General features: G+C 41.9%; 1 protein-coding gene across 1 annotated transcript in view; it reads left to right on the forward strand.

Annotated features, from left to right (window-relative positions):
• Positions 1–22,010, forward strand: part of HOOK2 (hook microtubule tethering protein 2) — a 78,661-nt gene that overhangs the window by 33,134 nt on the left and 23,517 nt on the right. Inside the window, exons 9-10 of the mRNA XM_082254301.1 lie at positions 8,287–8,444; positions 17,083–17,223. Of these exons, the coding sequence (XP_082110427.1) occupies positions 8,287–8,444; positions 17,083–17,223 (299 nt within the window). The remainder of the gene's footprint in view (positions 1–8,286; positions 8,445–17,082; positions 17,224–22,010) is intronic.

The raw sequence follows: 22,010 nt of genomic DNA on the forward strand, positions 1-22,010 counted from the left end.
ACATGGGTGCATGTAATAACATCTGCTTGGCAGGCCAGGGTATAGGGGTCAGTGGTGGGGATACAACGGTCTTCCCCAATCTAATAATCGTTGTTTGCTGGAGTCTGCCTGTGAAGAAGAGGAATCCAATACTGCTTCATAATAGTGTATTAAAACTGCTCCATGCAACAGCTGATTACAGAGCTGAAATGCAGATATCGGAACCATTTTGTTTGCCAAAAGATTTCTAATTCTGGTTGGTCAGTCTTGTGATGCCAAGCTACGACAGGCAGTTTTTACCAGATTCCAAAAAGAAAATTGCGATGCTGAGCACCTTACTCCTGTGCTTGGAACCAGGTTCTCAGGCTGCCTCTATCCCGGAACTCTCACTTGGCATCCACTATGGCTAAGCTCTGCTGCCCTCTACAACCGGGGTGGTCGACAAAACACTGCAAAATGTAAACAAAGAGAAGAGCGCACCAGCCTAGCGCATTATCCTCAGTGGGCTTTTATTGAAAAAGTGATAAAAGTAAACTACTCAGAGGCTCTGAAAAAGAGGCACTGCCTCGAAACGCGTCAGCCTTTAGCCTTCATGAGACATTGGACTCATCATGGACGTTGCTCTATGGAATTGATATGCTGGAATATGTCGTATGTTTGTGAGTAGTTTTACTTTTATCACTTTTTCAATAAAAGCCCACTGAGGATAATGCGCTAGGCTGGTGCGCTCTTCTCTTTGTTTACATTTTGCAGTTTTTACCAGATTGCATGACTGATGGTTTGTCATTTGTTGGTGTCAGCTTCTTGCTTGTTGGATGATACATTATCACTATAACCCTGCACTGTTCAGTGAGCAGGTAGGTGACACAAGCAGCTGCAGACCTGCAGTTAGAGACCCTGGTATCCTCTTTCTGGCTGTACTGTGTGGCAGAGGTGTATGAAGAGCAAGCAAGACTGGCTGAACAGAAAAGCAAGTTTTGTTCAGAAATTTGACTCCAGTTCTAGTTCATATACTGCCATGTCTATACAGACATGTCTTTCTATACTAGTTAAAAAGAGAGAAGTTTTGCTGCAGCTTTGAGGCTCAAATTCAATCATTGAAATGTATTTAAAAATGTGAATCGGGGGCCAAAATGGTGTCCAGCAGCCAATTAAATGCTTGTGTTCTACCCTGCGTTATTTGCAATTGCACCAGTTTTCTCCCATTGTGTTTTTTTTGATTTACTAATAAATTATCTTCAAACAGAAGAGTGCAGTGACATGTGGCTGATAAGTGAAGAGTGCTGCCTATGCGTTTGTGATATCTTGTTATATAATTGGGGTTAATCAAGCCAATATTCTCTAAAGCACCTTTCTGAGCTTCATATTTTGGCCTTGAGGCCATATTTACACTAATATACCCTTAAGCAAAGTGTTATTCAATTTGGACAAAATTGATTCATGTCAATTTGAGAATGAGAACAGTCCTATGCTAGATATCGGTGACATCACAATTCATATTCATGAAAACACAGCCTATCCATTCACTAGAGACCAGTGACATCACTTAGACCAGGGGTGGGGAACCTTTTTTCTGCTAAGGGCCATTTGGATTTTTGTAACATCATTCGGGGGCCGTACAAAATAATCAACTTAAAAATGAGCCTGTTATATTTGACCACAGCGTGCCCCCTTACAATGCAGACTGACCACAGCGTGCCCCCTTACAATGCAGACTGACCACAGCGTGCCCCCTTACAATGCAGACTGACCACAGCGTGCCCCCTTACAATGCAGACTGACCACAGCGTGCCCCCTTACAATGCAGACTGACCACAGCGTGCCCCCTTACAATGCAGACTGACCACAGCGTGCCCCCTTACAATGCAGACTGACCACAGCGTGCCCCCTTTAATGCATACTGACCACAATGCAGATTGAACAGCGTGCCCCCTTACAATGCAGAGTGAACAGCGTGCCAAGCCCCCCAGACCAGTGCACTTGACTTACCTGTTGTAACGGCGGCTTCCTCTCTTCAGTCCCCGCATCTCTTCGAGTCCTCCCGCGTCCCGCCTCCTCCTCAGCCAATGGCATTGGCCGAGGAGGAGGAGGATCTGTGAGACAATTTTTTCATTCGCTATTGTCACACAAATGGGCGGGCTCGAGGCGCACTGCTCTGCGCCTCCGGTCCACCCTTTTCGGAGACTCCGTGTCAGGACGGAGCCATCGGCTCCTTCTGACACAGCGGCACGGGGAGGGGGGGTGGACATAACGATCGTGCGGGCCACAGGTTCCCCACCCCTGACTTAGACCCTCATATTCATGAGAACACAGCCTGTCCATTCACTATATACCCGTGACATCACCAAGACCATTCATATTTATGAGAACACAGCCTATCCATTCACTAGAGACGAGTAACACCACTAAGACTTCATATTTCTGAGAACACAGCCTATCCATTCACTAGAGACCAGTGACACCACTGAGACCCTTCATATTCCTGAGAACACAGCCTATCCATTCACTAGAGACCAGTGACACCACTGAGACCCTTCATATTCCTGAGAACACAGCCTATCCATTCACTAGAGACCAGTGACACCACTGAGACCCTTCGTATTCCTGAGAACATAGCCTATCCATTCACTAGAGACCAGTGACATCACTGAGACTTCATATTTCTGAGAACGCAGCCTATCCATTCACTAGAGACCAGTAACACCACTGAGACTTCATATTTCTGAGAACGCAGCCTATACATTCACTAGAGACCAGTGACATCACCATACTGCTGAATAAGAGTTTTTGAAACCGACTGGAATATTGTTGGCTTTGTTCCCCAAAATTATATAATTGATATCAGCCAGTGTGTTGACTGACCTGCAGTTATTGGTGGTGGGTTGGGTTTCTAAGATCTCCCTCTTCATTGAGTGATTTTGCCCTCTAAAAAGGTTTTAAGCTGAGTTTGGTGTGACATCTGGAAATGTGGGTGAGTTTCATACCTGCCTTGTATCTGCTACCTCCTAACCACAACTTTCTGCATGTCTGCAATGGTTATGCAATGCCTGCTAATCTAACCCAGTACCGTACCCCTGCTGATTAGCAAGGGGCAGCCATGACACTGAAACCTGCTTGAACTGTGTATGCTTGTATGCCTATGTTTGTGCGTAACTGGTCACGTGAACCATGTCGTCTTAAAACTGATGTCTGTTCTAATACTATATGTATGCGCAAACAAAATGGCTAGTGAATGGCAACTATTTTATATGCAGCACCAGGTGCTGACAATACATTTAGAAAGTCATTAGGTTACTAAAGACATCATAGAAACTCATTATTTTCAGTACGTTAGAGCAGTCAAAGTTAAAGCTGTGTCATCATAGGAGAGATTGCTAGAAGATCTATAATTGTCCCAAACACTTCAGTGCACCGAGGAGTGATGATGGCTCTCTGTTGGAAAGGTTACACTCTGCTGCATGTATACGTACCTGTCCCAACCCTACCTCTATGCATGGTATTTCTTGTATACCCTACTGCATCATGGTTACTTTTCTCCCCTCCTCCAGTTTCTGTTGTCTCACTTAAGCCAAATGTAAAACATTGGTCAAAACTTAAGCTCACTATACACTATGAAATCTGATTGTACAATCTCCTTTAGATCTGCCATCAACTATGTATTACTAGGGCCTGCCCAATCGAATACAGATTGATCGGTTAGATTAGGTGCATCATCTTATATGGTTTTGGTAAATCTAAAGGAGATTGTACAGAGGTTTGGTAATAGTATAGTGCAGGGGTCTCCAAACTATGGCCCTCCAGTTGTTCAGGAACTATAATTCCCATCATGCCTAGTCATGTCTGTGAATGTCAGTTTTTCAATGCCTCATGGGATGTGTAGTTCTGCAACAGCTGGAGGGCCGTAGTTTGGAGATCCCTAGTATAGTGGATGGCCATATTAGGTCAATGAATGATGTCACAAGCATCTTCACCCCTTTGTGTACATGCAGCTGCAGAGTGGGGAGTGCCCTGGATGTAGTTGAGTAGGGAAGGGTGACCGCTTTCTTGCAGGATCAGTTTGGACCCAAGTTAGGCCAAAACCAAGCTCATCCTTATGCCCAGTACACACGATCCGAAAATCGGACAACGCTCCGTCCTTTTTTGTTTGGTTGCTAGGAACTCTCAATTGTATTCGCAAACGGGAGAGGTTACTTACGATACGAATTTTCTCGGACGATGATTCAAAAGCTTCCGGTATGCGTAACCACGCTGTAGCGTGTGAGGGTAAAATTATGTCTACTGCTCATGCACTGTCTACTGCTCACCATTTTTTTCGGACGAACAACATACTGATAATACGATTATCGTACGATGTGTTATAATACGATCAAAATTTTAATGCTTGCACGACCAGATAATATCGGGTGAACTGTCCTGATCGCCTCTCGTAAGCTGTGTACTAACGATCAGATTATCGTCAGATCTTTTCACAAGCGTTATTTTTCGTCTGATTTTCGGATCGTGTGTACGGGCCTTTAGGGTCCACTATAACCGGAGGCATTCTTTTTTTAATGGAATTGCAAACCTGACAATGTTGTTTCTAAAGCAGCCTTTATCAACCCTTTTTTACTCCAGAAGAACCATTAAAATTTGCAGGATGACTTGGGGAACCCTTGCTAAAATGTATACTTACTATTCCCAGTATGTTAGCAAGATCAGTAACTTATGGATATAATAGTAAATAAAATAATAATAAAGCCTTAGAGTATGTGACAACCAAGGTAGGTTATATTCACGTAATTAAAATGCACCTTACATTGAGGGTTATTTAGAAGAATGCACCTTCTACATTGCTGGTTAGTTGGGCAGAATGACCCCCTTGCATTGGCGGTCAGTGAAGCCGAACGAGGGGAACAAGCAAAGTTGGTACCAGAACTATGAAGGAACCAGCAGGTTGGCGGTACATCTGCCACTGCTCCAGGAACCCCTAGCAACCTTAGGAGGGACCTTAGGATGTATGGCCCCTTTTTGAGAATGACTGCCCTAAAAGTAACCCCTCAAGGCAGCTGTTAGCTGACACCGTGTAACCTGCCATTCAATACTGGAGACTGCCATTGGTTTTCTTCCTTACGCTGGCCATGCATTATCCAATTGTCTTATTCAATTACTTTTATTTACCTTTAACTATGTACAGCCCTGCCAAAAGTTTTGAGAATGACACAAATATTAATTTTCACAAAGTCTGCTGCTTTAGTGTTACATCTTTTTGTCAGATGTTACTATGGTATACTAATTATAACGAACATTTCATAACTCTCAAAGGCTTTTATTGACAATTACAGTAAGTTTATGCAAAGAGTCAATATTCGCAGTGTTGACCCTTCTTTTTCAAGACCTCTACAGTTTGTCCTGGCATGCTGTCAATCCACTTCTGGCCCACATCCTGACTGATGGCTGCCCATTTTTGCATAACAAATGCTTGGAGTTTGTCAGAATTTGTGGGGGGTTTTGTGTAACCCTCTTTTGGGGATTGACCACAAGTTCTCAATGGGATTAAGGTCTGGAAAGTTTCCTGGCCATGGCCCCAAAATGTTGATGTTTTGTTCCCCAAGCCATTTAGTTATCACTTTTTTGCCTTATGACAAGGTGCTCCATCATGCTGGAAAAGACATTGTTTCTCACCAAACTGTCTTGAAAAGTTTCTCTCGGAGGATGTTTTTGTACCATTCTTTATTCATGGCTGTTCTTAGGCAAAATTGTGAGTGAGCCCACTCCCTTGACTGAGAAGCAACCTACCACATGAATGGTCTCGGGATGCTTTACGGTTGGCATGACACAGGACTGATAGCGCTCACCTTTTCTTCTCTGGACAAGGTCTTTTATGGATGCCCCCAAACAATCGGGATTTCTTTAGAGAAAATGACTTTACTCCAATCCTCAGCAGTCCAAACCCTATAACTTTTTGCAGAATATCGGGCTGTACCTGAGGTTTTTCCTGGAGAGAAGTGGCTTCTTTGCTGCCTTTCTTGACACCAGGCCATCCTCCAAAAGTCTTCGCCTCACTGTGCATGTAGATGCACTCATTCCAGCCTGCTGCCATTCCTGAGCAAGCTCTGCACTGGTGGTGCCCCGATCCCGCTGCTGAATCAACTGTAGGAGACGGTCCTGACACTTGCTGAACTTTTTTGGGCTACCTGAAGCCTTCTTCACAACAATTGAACCTCTCTCCTTGAAGTTCTTGATGATCTGATAAATGGTTGATTTAGGTGCAATCTTGGTAGCAGCAATGTCCTTGCCTGTGAATCCCTTTTTTGTGCAAAGCAATGATGACTGCACATGTTTTCTTGTAGGTAACCATGGTTAACAGAGGAAAAACAATGATTTCAAATGCCACCCTCCTTTTAAAGCTTCCACAGTCTGTTATTCTAACTCGATCAGCATTACAGAGTGATTTCCAGCCTTGTCCTGGTCAACACTGACACCTGTGTTAACAAGAGAATAACTGACCTAATGTCAGCTGGTCCTTTTGTGGAGGGGCTGAAATGCAGGGTTAAATCTTTCTTTTTTTGGGGGTTAACTTCATTTTCATGGCAAAGAGGGACTTTGCAATAAATTGCAATTCATCTGATTACGCTTTATAACATTCTGGAGTATATGCACATTGCCATCATAAAAACAGAGGCAGGAGACTTTGTGAAAATGAAATATTTGGGTAATTCTCAAAACTTTTGGCCAGGGCCTTAGTGCAAGGGCCTGCCTGATTGCATACAAATTGTAAGTGCTTAGGGTGTGTCCTCATATTATATGGTTTTGATAAATCTAAAGGAAAATTGTACAAGAATATTGTATAATGTATGGGCAGCCTAAGTCAGTGCTTATTCTGGCATAGACGTGTCATGGTTTGTGATGCCATAGAAATGTGCTTTGTCTGCAAAGTAACTCCATTTGTGGGATGTGATTAGGGGCAGCCTCCTATGCTGAATGGGAACCTGGGTGTGGTAGTTGCTCTGCCAAGCCGTCTTTGAACTTACAGAAGCCACACATTTAGAATGACCTTCTCTTTGATTTGCCTTCTGCAGGCCTCATAAATTATACTGCAGTTGTTCATACAGGTTTGTGTTTTCTTTCAAAGCATCTGTTATCTATTGAAGATGGCTAGATAGATATTATTCCCCTTAAAGTAAACCTGTGCAAGATATATGGATGCTGACTCCTTCTGTCTGAAAATTCCATTGCCTCGCTGTTGTTCTGACCTGGCACGTCATTGTCCTGGGACAAGTATGCGGATCAGGAAAGTTGGAGAAGAGGTCCTTATTTTGTATACTTGTTCACCTTTAGTGGCTGGGAGTAGTGATGTAAGAAGGTCAGAATGGCAGCCAGAAAACTAGGATTTTCAGAGGTTGGCCTCAGCAACGTCAGCCTCCGTGTTTCTCTCGTGAGCTATTTCATTTGAGGATGTCTGTGTTGAGCAAAGTATGGAGGATCCATTGCGCTCTTCTTTTGAAAATGCTAGATTCGATTTCTTGACATCACGCTTATGAAGTGGGTTGATAACCTCTGAGTTACCTGAAACATATCTAGGTATAAGGAGTTCTGAGTTTACATGTAGCACTCAGGGTCAGCAAATGGGTTAACAGCCTACATAGTTTTCCCAGTATAGGTTTGCCAAAAGAAATCTAGAGATTGCCCCATTCACACTTGTGCCACCTGAAAGTTGTGCGACTTTGACTAACCCTGAAGCAATGCCTGTGTAATCTTGAGTTCTATGGCCCTCAAGTCACATCAAAGTCGGACCAAAGTAGTGCAGGGACTACTTTGAAGACGCTGCGACTTGAAGTCACACAGATATGAATGGTACTCATTGGAAATCATGGGGTACGACTTGTCATGTGACTTTGCAGTCCCAAGTCGCACAAGTGTGAAAGGGGCCTTACTGATCTCTTCCTGAAAGTGCTAGTTGTCTGGCTGCTATGCTGAGCCTCTAGCTTCCGTACGATCTGTCGAGCTGACTCAGAACACATATACTTACTAGAAAAGGGCAAAGAAAAGTCAGAAGTCCTTATCTGCTTGCATATTCTGGGCCATCAACTCAAGACAGAAGCTTATCATGACTGCCAGGCAACTAGTCTTTCCAGAATGAGTCGGCAATGACATTTTTTACATTTTTCGCAAGGGTTTCTTTTCACTTTTTTTCTTTTACCACATTGTGTCCGCTTCAGGATGACAGGTCCTCTTTAATATTCCTCTCCTCTTCATTCCTGTTTCTCACACTATGGGGTCCCGGTGTCTCTCTCCTCTCCCTTGTCCCCTTCCTTTTCCCTCTGTTAGGTCTCGGTGCTGATGGAAGAGAAGCGGAGCCTGGTGTCCGAAAACAGAGCCCTCCGGGAACATCAGGAGGAGGACGGAATGGATTCGCCCCAAATGTTTAATAAGAAGATGCTTCTGCTGCAGAGTCAGATTGAACAGTTACAGGAGGAAAACTACAGGTATCTGATATCTAGATGAGAGCCTGTCATTAGAATGCCTGACTGCACATCACATAACTATAATGTGTCATAGATGCCCTGTAAACGGCTGTCTCTTGGTAGCACGATAAATGCTGGATTGTGCGACAGAATCATCTATGTGTGGGAATGATGGATCTGAATCTGTCCTGACACTGTCACATACAATACACCTGCAAAGGGGCAGATTTTCAGATGTGGAATAGATATTTGATAAACCTCAGAGAAGCAAGTAATGTTACCCAATTATAAAAGCTACCTCAAAAAATGTGAATATGATCAAAAAGTTCATTTATTTCAGTAATTCAATTTAAAAAGTGAAACTCCTATGTTTATATAGATTCGTTACACACAGAGTAATGTTTCAAGCATTTCTTTCTTTTAATTTTGATGATTTATGACTTACAGCTAGTGATAACCCAAAATTTAGTATCTCCAGAAAATTAGAATATTGTGAAAGTTCAATATTGTAGACTCATGGTGTCACTCTAATCAGCTAACTCAAAACGCCCTATAAAGGTTTCCTGAGCCTTTAAATGGTCTCTCGGTCTGGTTCAGTAGGTTACACAATCATGGGAAAGACTGCTGACTTCACAGTTGTCCAGAAGACAGTCATTGACACATAAGTCACAAAAGGTCATTGCTAAAGAAGCTGGCTGTTTAGAGTGCTGTATCCAAGAATAATAATGGAAAGTTGAGTGCTTGAAATCATTGTAGCCGTATTAGTGCACTTGCGACAGAGACAATTGAGTACTAAAAGTATCACGGAAAGTTGAGTGGAAGGAAAAAGTGTGGTAGAAATGGGTGCACAAGTAACAGGGATAACCGCAGCCCTGAGAGGATTGTGAAGCAGGAATTTGTGGGAGATTCACAAGGGTTGGATTATGACTGGTGCCAGTGCTTTAAGAGCCACCACAAAGAGATGTATCAAGGACATGGGCGCTACAACTGGCCGCATTCCTTGTGTCAAGCCACTCTTGAACCAGAGACAACGTCGGAAGTGTCTTACCTGGGCTTAGGAGAAAAAGGACTGGACTGGACTGTTGCTCAGTGGTCCAAAGTAAATTTTAGCATTTCATTTGGAAGTCAAGGTCCCAGAGTCTGTAGGAAGAGTGAAAAGGCACAGAATCCAAGTTGCATGAGGTCCAGTGTGATGTTTCCACAGTCAGTGATGATTTGGGGAGCCATGTTATCTGCTGGTGTTGGTCCACTGTGTTTTATCAAGTCCAAAGTCAGTGCAGCCCTCTACCAGGAAATTCTAGAGCACTTCATGCTTCCCTCTGCTGACCAGCTTTATGGAGATGCTGATTTCATTTTCCAGCAGGACTTGGCACCGGCCCAGACTGCCAGAAGTACCAATACCTGGTTTAATTATCATGATATCACTGTGCTTGATTGTCCAGCAAACTCGCCTACCTTAAACCCTGTAGAGCAAGGGATGACAAGCTTAACTTCTTTACGGGCCGCATCAGCATTATGTTTGCCCTCAAAGGGCCAGTTGTATCTGTAGGACATTAGATGTCAAGGGCAACCCAACCATCAGAAGACAATAATCCCCCACCATCCCTCATACATATCACATGTGCTGCTGCCGAGAAGAAGCTGAGGGCGGAGCTGGGAAGCAGAAAGTGCATAGTCTGGAGGGGGACCAGAGGAGAGCTTGAGTCAGCTGCTGCTGTCTGCTGAGAAGGTGGAGAGGAAGGGGTGCTGTGGCTGCACAGAGAGGCACAGGAAATATATAAGGTGTTCTGCCCCCCCTCTCAGCTGCAGAGACAGGGTGATGGGAGAGACTGTTCTCTCCACAGCTGAGAAGCATAGGATCTGGCAGATGAGTTCTGTCCTCTCTGCTGCTGACTGCTGAGGTAAGGTGGGGGCAGAGATGAAGAGGGTGCCACAGCTGCAGGAGAGGTGCGAGGGCAACATGAGATGGCCTGGCGGGCCAGATTTGGCCCACGAGCCTTGTGTTTGACACGTGCCATAGAGCAGTGGTCCTCAATTCCGGTCCTCAGGGCCAGCTTTTAAGTATTACCTTGGGGAGATGCAGACTAGAGTACTGCAATCACTGAGCAGCAAATTATATCACCTGGGATGTATTTCAGTTATCTTGCAAACCTGGCCTGTTAGTGGGCCCTGAGGACCAGGGTTGAGGACCACTGCCATAGAGAATCTGTGGGGTATTGTCAAGAGGAAGATGAGACACCAGACCCAACAATGCAGATGAGCTGAAGGCCACTATCAAAGCAACCTGGGCTTCCATAACACCTCAGCAGTGCCACAGGCTGATCGCCTCCATGCCACACCGCACTGATGCAGTAATTAATGCAAAAGGAGCCCTGACCAAGTATTGATTGCATACTATACTGTACATGGAGATTTCAGTAAACCAACATTTCTGTATTAAAAATTCTTTTTTAATGGTCTTGTGTAATCTGATTTTCTAAAATCCTAAATTTTGGGTTTTCACTAGCAGTAAACCATTTTAGAATTGAATTACTGAAATAATTTTAATTTTTGATGATATTCTAATTTTATGAGATGCACCTATATATTCGTGTGTTTATTATTTATTTATATGTCTCCAAAGTCTTTCTCAATATGTGTGAAACATAAATAGCACTCTGGAAAAAAAAACTAAATTGGTATGTTAACCACTTTACCACCGGAGTATTTTGCGGTCTTACGTCCAGGCCACTTTTTGCGATTCGGCACTGTGCGACTTTACCTGACAATTGCGCGGTCATGCAACGCCGTAACCCAAACGAAATTTACGTCCTTTTTTTTTCCCACAAACAGAGCTTTCTTTTGGTGCCATTTGATCACATGTGCGATTTTTTTACTTTTTGCGCTATAAACAAAAAAAGAGCGACAATTTTGAAAAAATAACAATATTTTCACTTTTTTTTATATGAAATTCCCCAAAAAAATGTAAAAATCGAAATTTTTTATCATTCTAGGCCAATTTGTTTTCTGCTACACATTTTTGGTAAAAAAAAATCGCAATAAGCGTATTTTGATTGGTTTGCGCAAAAGTTATTGCGTTTACTAAGGGAAAGATTTCTGTCATTTTTGGTGTTTTTTTGTTTTTTTAACGAGTAATGGCGGCGATCTGCGATTTTTGCGGGACTGTGACATTGCGGCGGACAGATTGGACCCTTGACTGATATTTTTGACACTTGGGGGTACCAGTGACATTACTACAGTAATCAGTGCTATACATATGCACTGTTACTGTAAAAATGACACTGGCAGGGAAGGGGTTAATTTTTATTGGTGATCAAGTTAATGTATGCCTGGTGCTTACTAACGTGTGTGGGGGGAGGTGACTGAGTGACACAGGGACAGATCGCAGGTTCAGCTATGCTGAACCCTGCAATCTGACCCTGTCTGTAACTTAGGAGATCCGCCCGCTTTGTTTACACAAGCAGGCGGATCTCCAGACTCGATTCCCCGACGATCGGAGAAGAGCGGCGGTGATCCCCGCCGCTCCTCCCCTTGCCTGACTCCCGCTGTAACTGAATACAGCAGGAGCGAGCCTCCGGCGGCGCCGCCGCCCACAAGGGGAGGAGTCCAGCGATGTAGGTCTATGTCGCTGGACGGGAACGAGCCACTTTGCCGCAGTACAGTCAACGTGACTGGTCGGCAAGTGGTTAAAGCAGTATGCAACCCAAAAGTAATTTTTTTTTTTATATTGCCGCTTACCAATTGTTAGATGTGATGGCTGCATTAGTTTTCCTTTTTAAGGCTTTCTTACATCTATTTTTATCTAGTGATACAGCCAGCAGTCTGTTTTTTTCACAGGCTCAAGCTCCCCAGCAGAATGTATCAGTTTACATGACTGAGACAAACCACTTTACACTGGCAGGGGTGATAAAAATGATCAGCTTTCATTTATTTATGCAAACTGTTTGTAACTGATTATAAAGTGTTAAGCCAGCCATAGGTGGTTCGAATCTCGGCCGGTTCAGCAGAAACCGTTCTGCTGAAAAAACTCCAAACTTCCTGAGATCTCCAACGACCATGTTTCCGGTGAGTGTACACCAGGAATAATTGGAGATTTCAACCACTTGGTGTTTTCACAGAACACCGGCAGCCTATACACTCCGGTAGATGCTATAATTAGTGTAGATTGTTAGTCCGCCCGCTAGTTGTCGCCACCTTGGAGGCGGCCATGTTTTTGATTACTAGCGGGCGGACTAACAATCTGCACTAATTTATAGCATCTACCAAAGTGTATAGGCTGCCGGTATTGTGTGAAAACACCAAGTGGTCGAAATCTCCAATTATTCCTGGTGTACACTCACCGGAAATAACATCGTTGCAGCTCTTGGCAAGTTGGTGTTTATGCAGAACACCGGAAATGATTCGAACCATGTTTCGACAGACTGAATGTACCCAAGTTGATCAATCGATCAGCTTGGGTACAACCAGCCTGCCAGATTTTGCAAGCGATAATCACTAGCGGCTGTTATAGCTGCTAGCAAGTAATCCCCGTGTTCTCCCGGCGGGGACGGCTTCCTCAGCTGGGAGGACACAATGAATCCACAGGAGGGATTCCCCTGACAACACTATCTATGTTGATGGGGGAATCAAGCAAATTTCTTTCCTGCAACCACATATACAAGTGCATATAGCTTATATAATTTAGTAACATTCAATGCGTGCATGGCCAGCCTTAGCTTTAGTTTGGCTTCAATATGTTCTACAGTGGATATAAAAAGTCTAAAAACCCCTGTTTAAAATGTCAGGTTTCTTTAATATAAAAAAAAATGAGACAAAGATGAATCATTTCAGAACTTTTTCCACTTTTTAATGTGACCTATAAACTGTACAACTCAGTTGAACAACGAACTGAAATCTTTTAGGTGGAAGGAAGTAAAAATAAAATATGGTTGCCTATGTGTGCACACCCTTAAACTAATACTTTGTTGAAGCACCTTTTTGGATTGATTACAGCACTCAGTCTTTTTGGATATGAGTCTATCAGCATGGCACATCTTGACTTGGCAATATTTGCCCGTTCTTCTTTGCAAAAACACTCCAAATCTGTCAGATTGTGAGGGCATCTCCTATGCACAGCCCTCTTCAGATCACCCCACAGATTTTCAAATTGGATTCAGGTCTGGGCTCTGGCTGGGCCATTTCAAAACTCTAATCTTCCTCTGGTGAAGCCATTCCTTTGTTGATTTGGATGTATGCTTTGGGTCGTTGTCATGCTGAAATATGAAGTTCATCTTCATGTTCAGATTTCTAGCAGAAGCCTGAAGATTTTGTGCCAATATTGACTGGTAGTTGGAACTGTTTATAATTCCCTCTACCTTGACTAAGGCCCCTGTTCCAAATGAAGGAAAATAACACCAAAGAATGATGCTGCCACCACCATGCTTCACTGTGGGTAATGGTATTCTTTTGGTGATGTGCGGTGTTGTTTTTGTGCCAAACTTATCTTTTGGAATTATGGCCAAAAAGTTCAACTTTGGTTTCATCAGACCATAACACATTTTCTCACATGCTTTTGGGAGACTTCAGATGGTTTTGCAAAATTTAGCCAGGCTTGGATGTTTTTCTTCATAAGAAAAGGCTTCCGTCTTGCCACTCTACCCCATAGCCCAGACAGATGAAGAATATGGGAGATTGTCGTCACATGTACCGCACAGCCAGTGCTTGCCAGATATTCCTGCAGCTCCTTTAATGTTACTGTAGGCCTCTTGGCAGCCTCCCTGACCTTCTTCTTTTCATCAATTTTGGAGGGACGTCCAGTTCTTGGTAATGTCACTGTTGCGCCACATTTTCTCCACTTGATGATGACTGTCTAAACTGTGTTCCATGGTATAATTCCTTGGAAATGTTTTTTTAACTGGCTGATACCTTTTAACAATGAGATCCCTCTGATGCTTTGGAAGCTCTCTGCAGACCATGGCTTTTACTGTAGGATGCGACTAAGAAAATGCCAGGAAAGGCCTACTAGAACAGCTGAACTTTATTTGGAGTTAATCAGAGGCACTTTAAATGATGGCACTGACTCCTATTTAACATGAGTTTGAATGTGATTGCTTAATTCTGAACACAGCTACATCTCCAGTTATAGAAGGTTGTGCACGCTTATGCAACCACATTATTTAGTTTTTTTTTGGGGGGTGAAATGAAAAATAAAAAACACAATTTCAGTTTTGTTTTTCAATTGAGTTGTACAGTTTATAGGTCACAGGTGGAAAAAGTTCTGAAATTATTTAGCTTTCTCATTTATTTTTTTACATCACAGAAACCTGACATTTTACAGGGGTGTGTAGGCTTTTAATGGCCGCTGTAAATCTGGGAATACATGTAACTCCCCCCCCTAAACATCCCTACTGTCAAAGCTGCTTTCTGCTATGCCTCTTCTGCTCATTCATCCAGAGTTGTGTCTCACTAATACAGGGGGTGTGTTACTGGTCAGATCACCAGGTGAAAACAGGGAGGGGAAAGCCAAAGAAAACAAAACTGCCACCGCATCTAATGATGGGAAAGCTGCAATATAATACATTTTTGGTTTTGAATTTATTACCACTTTAATGTAACGCATAGACAAAGCGAATTGCCTTGAGTCCTCTGAATTCAACAGTGGAGCACATATTTTACATGCTGTACGTTTCGGTGCATAAAGCTGAATGACATGTAATTTTTGTGACTTTTTTCAATCAAGTTACAAAAAATAAATAAAAATGAACGGTGTGATGCGTCATTACAACGCATTGCACTACTCCTTCAGAGCGCACACCAGCAGCTGAGCTGTAATACGCACTACTACTGTGAATGGACCCTAATTCATTACTGTACAACCTAGGGATCAACCGATTATCGGCACCACCGATATATCGGGGGCTGATTTGCACTTTCCCCGATATATCGGAATCGGCCCCTGAGGTTACCGATCTTTCGGGAAAGTGCTGTACCGGAGTGATGCCTGCAGCTAGAGGCATCACCCCAGTACCAGCGTCCATAGCCGGCGGTCAGCTGTCTTCTAATGACAACTGATGCGGCTGAGAAGGTGCTCGGCTGTCATTACAAGGGTCTCCTGTCCCACCGGGAGACCCGGGCATCCTACCTGCGTGGCCGCCGAAGACCCGATCAAAGCTGCATTCGGCTCTGATCTGGGTCTCCATGTAAAAAACCCGGCGCCAAATTTAAAAAAAACTGACCGCATTCAAAACAGCCAAGCTTGGCGTTTTTAATGCTTTTCAGTGCCGAGGAGGGGTTTGTGGTCTTTGAGACCCTCAGATCCCTCCTCAAGGAGTAGCTGTAAAAAAATGTCCGACAATATCAGCCTATACTGATATCTGATGACCAAAATATTGGTATCGGGCTTTAAAAAAACGATATTGGTTGATCACTAGTACAACCCCAGTATAACAAGTCCACATAGTTAACACTAACATGAAAAGGTCTTGCTGTACACTGTTTTTCTTACATCCAATATAGCAGTATACCTTATTAAATCTGTTGCAGCAATACCAACAGACAATAAAATGGTCACCACTATGAACTGTTTGAATTTGGTGCACATGTCTGAGCGTCACGCGGCCTTTGTCAGTTTGTCACACAACTTCCAACAGCATCAACACCCCCATTAATGTGTCGGAAATGCCATATATATGGATAAGTGTTCTATTAGTAATTTTCATTTATCTTAAATATACATTGCAGCTGTCTACAGAGCATGATGATGGTATAATCTGTCCTTGCATAAGCAGATCTTACAGTCCTGTGTTCTCTCTCTGTCTTTCGGTCACACAGGCCAAGTTTACTGCTTATAAGGTGGCATGTTTCTTGAATGTAGGAAGTCATTGAAGGCTCTTGAGAATAATGCACAAACCTAGAGAATATGCCTTGACCCTTAGCACAATAATATTTCACCCTTTTGTGTAAGCTACTTCTGATTGGTTGTTAGAAGTCGATGGACTTTGAACATCATAAATCCTTTCGGTACAAGCCCAACCTTTTGATAAGGTACAAACCATGCATAAAAAGTACCACATTAGAGCACTGTAATCTGCATTGCCTACCCAGCTTTGAAAAGTGATTGAAATGTGTGCAGGTAAAAATAGAATATATGCTTGTGTTTATGTCACAAGCTTGGTACCGTGCAGAAACCATAAAACATCCACTGAGATCTTGATCTGCTGGTCTGACAGTAATAATCACCTCTCAGCCAAGCAGGGAGAAGCCCCAGCACAGGTCTCTGAATCTTGTGAATCCTTAGAGGTAGGAGGACTCTAGAACAAGCTGTTCTCTCCCTGTTGTAGCTGGAGTATCCAGATATGGCAGCTTCATAGGACAGAATATACAGGGGGATTGTTTTAGAAGACATGGTAAGTAAGCTGTCGTGGAGTATATACAGTGTTTTATTAAATTAAAAAAAAGATCCTTTTTTCAGAATTGAATGTAACACAGACCTGAATGACTTCAGACTGTAAAAAAATGCATAAACAGTGAAAAATAGATTGGTAGATCCAAAGATATAGATGTCATCATAACTGATGCAAATCACTGATCTTTGTGTAAAAGTCATGCCTTGCTAACTTTCCTAGAGATAAAGGATATTCAAAATGTGATTGTTTTTTACGAGAGATCTTTGTCTTTTTAGGCTGGAGAGTGCACGGGATGACTACAGGCAGCGGTGTCAGGAGTTGGATCGCGAGGTGCAGGATCTACAGCAGCGTAACCAGGATCTCACAGGGCTAGCACACGAGGCCCAATCACTGCGGGATGAGATGGATGTGCTCAGGTTAGCGGGGATATAGGGAATTGGGATTTGAAGTCTCAAAAAAATAATTCTTAAAGAGAAACCACATCCCCCTTACCTTTTTTTACTAGGTAATCCACAGAAAATATACAAAAAAGGGGCAAATTCGGACTGTGTTGGCCTAGACAAGGAGTACTCGGAATTATATATAAAACATGATTTTACAAAATTTGTTTAAAATTCATATATATATATATATATATATATATATATATGTGTGTGTGTTTATTTATTTACACACACACACATAAATATATATGTATGTGTGTATGTGTGTGTATATATATATATATATATATATATATATATATATATATATATATATATATATGTATATGTGTGTGTGTGTGTGTGTGTATATATATATATATATATATATATATATATATATATATATATATATATATATATATATATATATATATATATATATATATATAATGTGTGTATATGTGTATATATATAATGTGTGTATATGTATATATATAATGTGTGTGTGTGTGTGTGTGTGTGTATGTGTGTATATATATATATATATATATATATATATATATATATATATATATATATATATATATATATATATATATATATATATATATATATATATATATATATATATATAGTGTATGTATGTATGTATGTGTATATATATATATATATATATATATATATATATATATATATAATATAATGTGTGTGTGTGTGTGTGTGTGTGTGTGTGTGTGTATATATATATATATATATATATATATATATATATATATATATATATATATATATATATATATATATATATATATATATATATATATATATATATATATATATATGTGTGTGTGTATATGTATGTATGTATATAATATATATTTACGCACGCAGTGGAAGATATCTTGCTCAGAGGCGAGACCAACTGCAAAACCTTGTATGCATAATCCTCATTGCAATATTTATGGCTGAATATGCCCAATCCTGATGTACACTGCTCAAAAAAATGAAAGGAACAGTTTGAAAACACATCAGATCTCAATGGGGAAAATATCATGCTGGATAATTATCTATACTGATATGGACTGGGTAATGTTAGTATCAAAAGGATGCCAGAATGTTTAATGGAAATGAAAATGATTAATCTACAGAGGGCTGAATTCAAAGACACCCCAAAAAACAAAGTGAAAAAATGATGCAGCAGGCTAGTCATTTTGCTGAAATTTAATTGCAGCAACTCAAAATGGTCCTCAGTAGTTTGTATGGCTCCCACGTGCTTGTATGCATGACAACGGATGATGTCCTGGGGTATTTCCTCCCAGATCTGGACCAGGGTATCACTGAGCTCCTAAACAGACTGAGGTGCAACCTGGCGGCATCAGACGGACCGAAACGTAAAGTCCCAGAGGTGTTCTATTGGATTTAGGTCTGGCGAGCGTGCGGGCCATTCAATGGTTTTAATATAGTGAAATCTCTCGTGCTAATATATTATGTAAAATAACAAAACTTATATGTGAAAAATCATACTTGAAAATACCACATTATAAACTGCAGTCGCTTCTACTTAAAATAAAATTGTATCAAAATAGTGAATACACCACTTAAAAGAAGAACACCAAGCAGGGCAAATGCTATATAAAAAAATAAATACAAATGAGTGTCTCAGAAAATATTTCATAGAAGTCCAAAAAATGATAAATATTGCACAGTTCTGTGAAAAAAAGTGCTTAATTTAGTATATCATCCAATGCAGTGGATCCTGTGAATAAAGGATGATTCTGGGCCCATGTGACCGGCTCTAGAATGGCATTTAGTTCATCGACAGTAGGATCTGTGGGAATTTCCAGCCGTGGAAGCTGCTCATGGAATCTCCAGGACCTTTTTGATCTCCTGAGACTGGTTAGTTCTCCGAGTTGTGTCCAGGATTTCAGAGTGAGTGTCAAAGCCATTTTAAAGGAAAAAAAAACAAGGGAGTTTCCCTTATCTAGAGGAATCTGTCACCGTTTATTCTTACAGCACGATTGCCCATACCATGTAAATAGGGGGCAAATATTTTTAGTGAGTGGCCATCTGATGGGAGCGGTGTTGGATGTCACATTTGTGGTGGAATTGTTGGTGATAGAATCATCCTTTTATTCACGGGATCCACGGCATTGGATGATATACTAAATTAAGCACTCTTTTCACGGAACTGTGCAATATTTATCATTTTTGAACTCCATGAAATATTTTCTGAGACACTCCTTTATTTGTCTTTATATAGCATTTGCGCTGCTTGGTCTTCTGCTTTTAAGTGGTGTATTCACTATTTTGATACATTCAATGGTTATAATTCCTTCATCCTCCAGAAACTGGCTGCATACTCTCGCCACATGAGGCCAGGCATTGTCGTGCACCAAGAGGAACCCAGGACCCACTACACCAGCGTACGGTTTGACAATGGGTCCAAGGATTTCATCCCTATTGCCTAATAGCAGTCAGGGTGCCATTGTCTAGCCTGTAGAGGTCTGTGCTTCCTTCCATGGATATCCCTCCCCAGATCATCACTGACCCACCATCAAACCGGTCATGCTGAACAATCTTACAAGAAGCATAATGTTCTCCACAACTTCCCCAGACCCTTTCACGTCTGTCTGAAAAGCACAGGGTGCCAGTGGCAAACCTGCCAATTCTGGTGTTCAATGGCAAATGCCAATCGCGCTCCATGGTGCCGGGCAGTGAGCACAGGTCCCACTACACTAGAGGACGTTGGTCCCTCAGGCCACCCTAATGAAGTCTGTTTCTGATTGTTTGGTCAGAGACCTTCACACCTGTGGCTTGCTGGAGGTCATTTTTTAGAGCTCTGGCAGTGTTCATCCTGTTCCTCCTTGCACAAAGGAGCAGATACCGGCTCTACTGATGGGTTAAGGACCTTCTACGGCCAGCTCTCCTAGTGTAACTGCCTGCATGGGCGTCCGCAGAACTTTTTTCAGGGGGGGGCAACATTTTAAGGTCACCCATGTTCCGCCCCTTTTCAACAATGTCATTATACTTATTTTGAGTATTTATTTTTAAAGAGCAAATGGCAGCATTTACAGTATTTATAAAGCCTCTAACATAAAAAAAAAAAATTGTTCCTGTTACCTTTTAAAGCATGTTATACAGCACAGTGCTTTGCTGTGTAATTTGACCCCTTCTATCACCTAAAATGCCTGGCTATGTCCTCCCATCTTTAAACTGACCATAGTATACCATGGTGGCTGAGCCCTGACACTGTTGTCAGTTTACCTGCCTCCGTCATCCTGTGTACCCCCTGTGTCTGTATTTTATAAAAATAAGCCATTCTTTACAAGTTTTCAAAGCGCCACTCGTCGCTCATGTGACCCGCCGCCTCTCTCCCCCTCCCCTCCCGACTGACATCAGTGAAGAATCCTCGGCCCCGCCCGCTGTAGGCAGCTGTCAGATGGGAGAGGAGAGAGCCGACCGGTCACGTGAGCGGTGCTGGACCCTCTGAAAATTGGTAAAGAATGGCTTATTTTTTTAAAACACATACACAGGCACACAAGATTATTAAAGAGACCAGACAGGATGGTATAAAGTGGCTTAACAACCACTTGAAAGGGGAACTTGAGATTCCAGGGGGGGGGCGGCATTTGCCCCCCCCCCCTTGCCCCTACCTGAGGACGCCCATGACTGCCTGTCTCCTGGAATCTCATCCATGCTCTTGAGACTGTGCTGGGAGACACAGTAAACCTTCTGGCAATGGCACATATTGATATGCCATCCTAAAGGAGTTTTTCTGCCTGTGCAACTTCTATAGGGTTCAGGTATTGCCTCATGCTACCAGTAGTAACACTGACCCTAGCCAAAGTGCAAAACTAGTAAAAAAAAAAAACAGTCAGAAAAGATGAGTAGGGAAAAAAATGTTAGTGGCCTCCACATGTAAAACCATTCCTTTTTTGGAGGTTGTCTCATTGTTGCCCATCTAGTGCATCTGTTAATTTAATCAAAGCAGCTGAAACTGATTAACAACCCCCTCTGCTACTTAACTAGCCAGATCAATACCCCAGGAGTTTAATTGACTTGATGTTATACTCTGATTAAAAAGTGTTCCATTTATTTATTTATTTATTTATTTATTTTTTTGAGCAGTATATATACATTTCCATGAGTCAATGTGTTTCACCTAAATTAACTTTATTAGGACACATGAAAGATAATAGCAGTTGTCTATAACAAAACAAATGTACATTATGATTAAACGCATACCAAAGCGTTACCACATATCACCTGCAGGATCCCAATCAATGGCACACCTTAATGCCAGAGCAGCTACAGTGCATAGGAAATCCCTGGGCGGGCACCAGAGCACAGAGAGAGGCCAAAATTTAAAAGATGACGGATTCTGGATACCTATATTAAGTAAAACAGCCAATTACAATACCTATTTCTGGTCATCTAAATTTGGCATTTGACCCATAATACCAGATAACATCACTTTGGTTATGTCACTGAAACCAAATGCCAATATATGCTACATACTCCTACCTAAAACACCATTAACCAGTTTAAGAAGCCATGAAACCTATAATTAAGTAAATAGCTAGGCTGCATATCATTACTGACCAATTATGATAAGGGAGCAATCCAATTGCCTCCTCCAAAATGCAATCAGTATATAGAGATTCAGCAAAAACTAAAGGGTCTGGAAAACCAACAAGATTGTACATACTGCAACAGAATTAAATAAAATAATATAGTTGTACATACTGTATTTCCAAAGGTGAATCTGAGACTACACT

The sequence above is a fragment of the Pelophylax lessonae genome, assembly GCF_965119305.1.
Source record: "Pelophylax lessonae genome assembly, chromosome: 4".
Lineage (NCBI taxonomy): Eukaryota > Metazoa > Chordata > Amphibia > Anura > Ranidae > Pelophylax > Pelophylax lessonae.